The 9316-nt window shown below is 44.0% G+C and overlaps 1 protein-coding gene across 1 annotated transcript in view; it reads right to left on the reverse strand.

The window, feature by feature from the left end:
- Positions 1-5674, reverse strand: part of LOC134965625 (indolethylamine N-methyltransferase-like) — a 50463-nt gene extending 44789 nt beyond the window's left edge. The window contains exon 1 of the mRNA XM_063941967.1: positions 5518-5674. Within this exon, the coding sequence (XP_063798037.1) occupies positions 5518-5668 (151 nt within the window). The 5' untranslated portion in view covers positions 5669-5674. The remainder of the gene's footprint in view (positions 1-5517) is intronic.
- Positions 5675-9316: the final 3642 nt, after the last annotated feature.

The following is a 9316-nucleotide window of genomic DNA, read 5'->3' on the forward strand; positions in this document are numbered from 1 at the left end:
CTCTTTCTCTATCTCCTAAAGCACCATTACGAGGCATAACATTTGGACTATCAACACCACCTCTTTATCCTCCCTGTTTGACTCAATTCTTTCTCTTTTTCTCCTATTTTCTCTCTCTCTCTCTGTTATGCCCTGAACAAGCCTCTACCCTATATAAAATGCATCCCTTACTTCTGCTCTTGGCTCTGTCACTCCACTGACCACTATTCATCCTTGCAGATCATCACCTCAACCCTGGCATTCCAAATGCCCCAGATATCTGCAAAAATGCTCACGTACTGCCAAGCGACAGTGTAGGAAATCATGCTCTGAGGCAGACTTCCTCAATTTCTAACTTATGGTTTCATGCTTCAGTGCTGCCCGTTCCCTCGTGTCACCCCTGTCTGTCTACCCCTCCCCTTTAGAATGTAAGCTCTCACGAGCAGGGTCCTCTTCCCTCATGTGCTTATCCTTTTCTTACTTTAATAATCCTCAACTGCCCAAATCCCGTTTTGTGGCCACCTTGGAACTTATCTCTGTCATTTACTGGTGTAGTTTTGCTTAGTTACCCTGTACTTGACCTATATTGTCTTCAACTGTAAGTCACTGTCTTCCTGTTTTGATTACGCGTATACTGTATGTACTCTGTAATTGGGCGCTGCGGAACCCTTGTGGCGCCATATAAATAAAGGATAATAATAATAATAATAATAAACAGTCATACTTCTAGAAATTCATCTCCTCCCAGTCTTCCAACCCTCCAGTGCCACTTTTCCACTGTCAAATTCTTCCCCTTCCCACCTTGTCTTCCCTCCTTTCTATCTGTTCTTGACTTTTCCACTTACAGATGGAGCCACGCTAGTCATGGCTCCGTCTGTGACTAGGCGCACCTGCCCGGGTGCGCCTACCACCAAGAGCATCTCTGTCCACTTGGGCGTGCGCGCCCGTGATCGAGACATGCCCCATTCACTTGAATAGAGAGCATCTCCATCTGCGTGCCTGGACAGATACGCTCTGAATGGGAGCGTCTCTGTGCACTCCCAGCGTGACTAGACGGACGGATCGCCTAGTCACGCCGGGAGTGCTTGTTTGCAATGGAGCCACCTCAGATGAGCGCAGCTCCATCTGTACTTCAAATCCAAAATTTACTCCATATCAGGACATGACATCTCACTGGACCATAAGCAACCAGCCACCTCCTTTCCCTTACCACCCCTTCCCATCCATCTTTCCAACTCTGACATCTTTATCTTATGTATCTGGTGTGGAAGTCATGAGCCTCATCCATTCCCCCTCCCCACTACCACCTCCCCACTTGACCCTATACCCTCTCACCTCCTCTGCTGCCTCTCTCTTTCTGACTGTTTCCATCTTGCCCAATTTCTCAATCTATCCCTGTTATCAGGCACTGTCCTCTCTGCATTCAAACATGCTCTCATCTCCCCTATTCTTAAAAAAAATCTCTTGATCAAAATATCCTCTCCAACTGCCGACCTATCTCTGTCCACCCTTTTGCCTCTAATCTCCTTAAACCTTTTGCCTGTAACCACCTTACTATCTTTATTTTCTCCCACTCACTGCTTGACCCATTCCATCTTCTCCAGTCCATTGAAACTGCTCTAACAAAAGTCTGCAAAGACCTCCATGCTGCCAAATCTGAGGGCCACTACTATTTTATTTGATTTTTTACCTATTTGCTGCTTTTGACACTCTGGACCACATTCTGCTTCTGCAAATCCTTTACTTCCTTGGTCTGTGTGCTACTGCCCTCTCCTGGCTGTCCTCCTACCCCCCAGACCATTCCTCCTCTGTCTCCTCTCATGACTCCATCTTTCCCCACTTCCAGGGCCATCTTAACAGCAGTGTGTAGGCCCCTGGGCAAAGCAATGCTCTGGGGTCCCTACTCATTCTCCAGTGGTAGGGGTGGGGGTGCTATTAGTGGCAGCTTTGATGTCCTTCACAGCACAGATGGTGTGAGATGGAGCAGGAGCGAGAACACTAAACTGTAGAAGAGGGCAGTGGGCTGAATAAAGGGGCCCCGGTACATGACTTAGGAGGTGTTTAATATGCAGGGGAGGGATGGATAGTGGAGTGGACTTAAGATTCATAATTTTCCGATGGGAGGGCAGCTTGCTTGACTTAAGATTTTTCTAGTTCCTGGAAATAGATTTCTTGGCTTTCAATGAGATTAAAAACTAGAGAGTCTCACCTTTTAGAGGTACTGGGGATCAGAGTGCAGGAGCCAGAGCAATCCACAATGAAAATATAAAACTGCATACCAGGCGTGTGGAGCTGGAGCAGGGACCAACTGCTGCAAGGCTGATATCTCTGGTTCTGGGCATATTAAAGAGAAGCTGCCACTGTCCACCCAAAGGGGAGAGTTCCAGCTTTTGGAAGTTACCTAAAAAAAACTCAGGCAGAACCCAAGACATCTTTCTGGGAAGCGTAATAAACAGGCTCAGATGGGGACCACCGCTTTTGGAGTCAGATATCTCCGGTTCCCCAGGGCCCATTTTGAAAATCTGGTACCACTGGAAAAAGGAGCTATCAGCCTAAGTTCCATATACTCCTAGGGCCCTTGGGGAACTGCTCATTGAGCCCATATGAAAATACTGCCCTGCCTACTTCCACTAACTGTTGGTGTCCCCCAAGGTACTGTTCTTGGCTCTCTCTTTTTCTCTCTCTATACCTCTTCTTTAGGTAAACTCAATAGCTTTTTGGACTTCTAATATCTCTATGCTGATTATACTCTACTGAAATCTGTTTCCTCCTGTGACCTTTCCACCACTCTCCTTGCTCGTATCTCCAACTGTCTCTCTGCTTTCTCTTCTTGGATGTCCCAATGCTTTCTTAAACTTAACATGCCTATGACTGAGCTGATCATCTTCCAATCCTCCCGCATAACCTCACCTCCTACAATCTCATTATCTATTGATGGCACTAATATCTTCTCTAGTCCCCAAGTACGCTGTCTTGGAGTAATTCTTTACTTCTCATTCTCAGTCAAACCATACATTCCGCACCTCTCACAAACCTGCCATGTTCATCTCAAAAATATTTGCAGGATGAGACCCTTTCTAACCTAGGATGCTGCTAATTCTCTTTTCCACTCACTGGTCATCTCCAAACTGGACTACTGTGTTTCTCCACCTTTCTGGCATCCCTGAGGGGTCAACAACAAAAGGAGAGAGAGAGACAGTGGACAGGTACAAGTAGCGAGATGGGAGCTGGCGGTAGACATTTAATAAGAGAGAGAGAGCAAGATTAGCAGAGAGAGAGAAGGGCAGAGAAGAGAGAGAAAGTACAGAGAGAGAGAGAGAGAGAGAGAGCGTAGAGTAAAGAAGCAGAGAGAGAGAGAGAGACTGAGGCAGAAAGAGAATACATGGAAGAGAGGGAGGAAGGACCGAGAGAGGGGGAGAGGAGATAGAGAGAGTCAGAGAGAGATTACAGAAGACACAAAATCCAACGGTCCATACAAAAAAAATACATGCCAGACACAACTGCTGCCACTCCAGCTGGGCAGCTAGGATCAGTAATGCTGTAGTCCGTCATTATGGAGGAATAAGCATATGATTATAGTGGAGACAGGGGAACATATGCTCCGTAGCTAGATAACAGGCTTGCATGATAATTCCCAAGCCCACAAAGAGCTCAGCAGCATTTCATGGGGACAAAGACAGTGTAGAAAGAGGAGAAGAGCTGGGTGGATATCCAGAGGGGATGGCATGTACCTTATGTACTTTTCCTTCTCTTACTTAAACCATCTTCGACAACACCAAATCCTGCAGATTTGTGACACCCTGATACTTATGTCAGTGTCGTCTGCTGATGCAGCTATGTTTATGTACCCTGTACTTGTCCTATATTGTCTTCAACTGTAAGTCGCTGTTTTCCTGTTTTACTTAATTATGTACTCTATAATTGGGTGATGTGGATCCCTTCTGATGCCATATATTTAAAAGAATAATAATAATAATAATAATAATAATAATAATATAATAATAATAATAATAATAGTAATAATAATATAACACACTGTAGTACTTGATCCAACTGACGGAGGCTGGATATTATGCAGGGATAACTGAGTTTCCAATTCCAGTTACAGTACAAGGCACAGACAGAAATTAACAGGAAAAATCTGGAGATTTCACCCAAGCCAGGACCAGGGTTTCAGGACACAGAGCTGAGCCAGGATGCATACAATACAGAGTTGCATAATTAAACTGTCACCGGCATTGAAATACTGGACTGGCAGACTAATAGAAGAAACAGGAGCCAATCAGAGAGTTCCATCCAGCTCTGCCTTCTATTACAAAACCTGGGCCCTCATTCCGAGTTGTTCGCTCGGTAAATTTCTTCGCATTGCAGCGATTTTCCGCTTAGTGCGCATGCGCAATGTTCGCACTGCGACTGCGCCAAGTAAATTTGCTATGAAGTTAGGTATTTTACTCATGGCTTTTTCTTCGTTCAGGCGATCGTAGTGTGATTGACAGGAAGTGGGTGTTTCTGGGCGGAAACTGCCCGTTTTATGGGTGTGTGCGGAAAAACGCTACCGTTTCTGGGAAAAACGCAGGAGTGGCTGGAGAAACGAAGGAGTGTCTGGGCGAACGCTGGGTGTGTTTGTGACGTCAAACCAGGAACGACAAGCACTGAACTGATCGCAGATGCCGAGTAAGTCTGGAGCTACTCAGAAACTGCTAAGAGGTGTGTAATCGCAATTTTGAGAATCTTTAGTTCGCAAATTTAAGAAGCTAAGATTCACTCCCAGTAGGCGGCGGCTTAGCGTGTGCAAAGCTGCTAAAAGCAGCTTGCGAGCGAACAACTCGTAATGAGGGCCCTAGTGCAGCTGTGTGGCTGCTTGTACACAGGGGTAGCTTCCTAGCTGCTTAGGAACAGCCGGGCCATCAAAAAGTGCAGCGCACATTGCCAGGCAACAGCCAGAAGCCCCCGCGGCCATGTATTGGCTGGGCTGGTTTGGAGGTGTCCCACATCCTAGACTTTAACCCTTAGAATATTAGGAACTTACCCGATGAGGTTACCCGGATGTGGTGGGTAAGCCCATAACCTTGGCCACGATTATGCTAAAAACCTCTATTTATTGCAAAATGTATTGTCAAATATATTATAAGTAGTAATGTTTGTATAGTGCACCTGCATCTTTTTTTCTCATTGAGTGTGGCACTATAAGCCTCAGCAAGTTAACACCTCTGATTACAGTTTGGGTGTGCAGTCTAGAGACCTCCTTGATATGGTCACATGTTTGTACATCAAAGACAACTTCATTTAGTAATTGAAAAAAATGAATTCTTATCTTTAACAAATTCATCTAAAAATAAAAACATATAACCCTAGTTTCAAAATTATCTATTAATATAATGTATATAGCTCCAATTTTTTATGCAGTGCTCCACCGAGCAGATATTTGTCTTGTATATAGATCCCTTCCCATTAGTGCTTATATTCTAAGTGCCCTAACACAACTGCACACCTACATGCACAAACACTAACTACTGTCAGTCAGTATAGTATACATACCCTCATTGAAAATTTGGTGTAAAGTCTCCATTGGAAATTTAATTGTATCCTCTGTAAAGACCATTTCTTCTTTACCGGAAAAATATGTTTCCAGATGTTCCCTAGAATTAAAGCCATCTTGAGGGTAGAATTTATGTGAGCTGCAATCCATCTTGTATTACTGTGACACAGACTGGCTGACTCTCACGTCTTCCCTCTTTTATATGACTGGTCCAGGAACTTTGTTTATATTCAGCAGAACCTAGGTATGTATACATTATTCATCAGGAGCCGGAACATCAATATTATCACAGTGGTTTATCATCCTCATGAGCTGGTCATGGGAATGCTGGTGATGTGGGATTATCTCCTAGAACAGAATACATTACCATTATAAACATTTTGCTTTTTTTAAATTTATATATTGACAAATAAACATATTTCTAGTGCAAACACATATAGAAAAATTGGGGGTTATTCAGGGTTGTTAGCAAACTAAAAATGCACACTAATGGGCAAAACCATGCTGCACTGCAGGTGGGGCAGATGTAACATGTGCAGAGAGAGTTAGATTTGGGTGGGTTATTTTGTTTCTGTGCAGGGTAAATACTGGCTGCTTAATTTCTATACTGCAATTTAGATTTCAGTTTGAACACACCCCACCCAAATCTACATCTCTCTGCATGTGTTACACCTGCCCCCTCCCCTGCAGTGCAGCATGGTTTTACCCATTAGTGTGCTTTTTTTGGTTGATTTTGCAATGTTAAGTGTTTTGTGTTGTTCTGGAAGAGGAGTGTGGGAGCAGGAGGGCTGAGGAGATGTAAAGTTGGATGTAGAGAACGTGTCTTGGCTGAAGCCTGTGGATGACAGTGGGAGGAGGATGATGGTGAGGTGTTTGTGGCTGTGGGCAAGACAGAGAGTGAGTGCAATTTGCACTTTACATATAAGGAGAATGATTTATTTCTTATCAGTACCTTATATAGAGCATCATATTCTGTTGCACATTACAATTAGAACAGCAGTAATAGAACAAAACTCGGTAAATACATAGACATAGAGGTAGGAAGGCCCTGCTCACAAGCTTACAATCTCTAGCGAAATAGGCATTGATACACAAGGATAGATGCTACCTATTGCATAACGGTCCACTAGATTGCTAGGTTCTTAATGGGCTACATGATATGATCACCCAGCAATGTTGGCCAAGGGTCAGGAGGGTGTGAGAGTAAAGAAAGACAAGATATGTGATGTTATGTTTACTGTATAGAGGATCTAATTATATAGGGAAGCATGAAGGTTATGTGGGTGGGTCTGGAATTTGATAGGCTAGTCTGAAGAGGTGAGAGAACGTTTCAGAGAACGTTTAAAGGTTTGGAGACTAGAGGCGAGTCTTATTGTGCGTGGGAGGGCATTCCACATAGTGGGTGAAGCCCGGGTAAAGTCCTGTAATTTTGAATGGGAACAAGTAATACGTGTGTGTCACATCTGAGGATTTTGACTGACAGGAGAAAGCCTCAGTTGTAGGGGCTGATAGGAACTTAAACCGGGGAGGTTTAATCAGACCCCTGGACATGTAAGTGTTAAAATGAAACCCGAAGGTGTGACCATGACAACCAGGTAAAAGTCAAAATAAAAGTTTATTAACAGACTCCGTGTAAACAAACAGCATTCAAGGTAAATAATGGCAATGATAATTAATATGATTCCTCGAGCACTCTGGTCATGAAATGGTTACACAGGACACTGGTAGGTAATAGAGATGAGCGGGTTCGGTTCCTCGGAATCCGAACCCGCCCGAACTTCAGCTTTTTTTACACGGATCCGAGCGACTCGGATCTTCCCGCCTTGCTCGGTTAACCCGAGTGCGCCCGAACGTCATCATGACGCTGTCGGATTCTCGCGAGGCTCGGATTCTATCGCGAGACTCGGATTCTATATAAGGAGCCGCGCGTCGCCGCCATTTTCACACGTGCATTGAGATTGATAGGGAGAGGACGTGGCTGGCGTCCTCTCCATTTAGATTAGAAGAGAGAGAGTGAGATTGAGACAGAGACACTTGATTTACTGGAGCTTATGAGTACTAGAGAGTGCAGAGTTTACTAGTGACTGACCACTGACCAGTGACCACCAGTGCAGTTTTATTTAATATAATCCGTTCTCTGCCTGAAAAAAACGATACACAGTGACTCAGTCACATACCATATCTGTGCTCAGCCCAGTGTGCTGCATCATCTATGTATAATATCTGACTGTGCTCACACAGCTTAATTGTGGGGGAGACTGGGGAGCAGTTATAGGTTATAGCAGGAGCCAGGAGTACATATTATTAAAATTAAACAGTGCACACTTTTGCTGCAGGAGTGCCACTGCCAGTGTGACTGACCAGTGACCTGACCACACTGACCACCAGTATAGTATACTATATTGTGATTGCCTGAAAAAGTTAAACACTCGTCGTGTGACTTGTGTGGTGTTTTTTTATTCTATAAAAAACTCATTCTGCTGACAGACAGTGTCCAGCAGGTCCGTCATTATATAACATATACCTGTCCGGCTGCAGTAGTGATATATATATATTTTTTATATCATTATTTATCATCCAGTCGCAGCAGACACAGTACGGTAGTTCACGGCTGTAGCTACCTCTGTGTCGGCACTCGGCAGTCCATCCATAATTGTATACCACCTACCCGTGGATTTTTTTTTCTTTCTTCTTTATACATACTACATCTCATTATCATCCAGTCTATATTAGCAGCAGACACAGTACAGTACGGTAGTCCACGGCTGTAGCTACCTCTGTGTCGGCACTCGGCAGTCCATCCATAATTGTATACCACCTACCCGTGGTTTTTTTTTCTTTCTTCTTTATACATACTACATCTCATTATCAACCAGTCTATATTAGCAGCAGACACAGTACAGTACGGTAGTCCACGGCTGTAGCTACCTCTGTGTCGGCACTCGGCAGTCCGTCCATAATTGTATACCACCTACCCGTGGTTTTTTTTTCTTTCTTCTTTATACATACTACATCTCATTATCAACCAGTCTATATTAGCAGCAGACACAGTACAGTACGGTAGTCCACGGCTGTAGCTACCTCTGTGTCGGCACTCGGCAGTTCGTCCATAATTGTATACCACCTACCCGTGTTTTTTTTTTCTTTCTTCTTTATACATACTACATCTCATTATCATCCAGTCTATATTAGCAGCAGACACAGTACAGTACGGTAGTCCACGGCTGTAGCTACCTCTGTGTCGGCACTCGGCAGTCCATCCATAATTGTATACCACCTACCCGTGGTTTTTTTTTCTTTCTTCTTTATACATACTACATCTCATTATCAACCAGTCTATATTAGCAGCAGACACAGTACAGTACGGTAGTCCACGGCTGTAGCTACCTCTGTGTCGGCACTCGGCAGTCCGTCCATAATTGTATACCACCTACCCGTGGTTTTTTTTTCTTTCTTCTTTATACATACTACATCTCATTATCATCCAGTCTATATTAGCAGCAGACACAGTACAGTACGGTAGTCCACGGCTGTAGCTACCTCTGTGTCGGCACTCGGCAGTCCATCCATAATTGTATACCACCTACCCGTGGTTTTTTTTCCTTCTTTATACATACTACATCTCATTATCATCCAGTCTATATTAGCAGCAGACACAGTACAGTACGGTAGTCCACGGCTGTAGCTACCTCTGTGTCGGCACTCGGCAGTCCATCCATAATTGTATACCACCTACCCGTGGTTTTTTTTTCTTTCTTCTTTATACATACTACATCTCATTATCAACCAGTCTATATT

Source organism: Pseudophryne corroboree, chromosome 10, assembly GCF_028390025.1.
Source record: "Pseudophryne corroboree isolate aPseCor3 chromosome 10, aPseCor3.hap2, whole genome shotgun sequence".
Classification (NCBI taxonomy): domain Eukaryota; kingdom Metazoa; phylum Chordata; class Amphibia; order Anura; family Myobatrachidae; genus Pseudophryne; species Pseudophryne corroboree.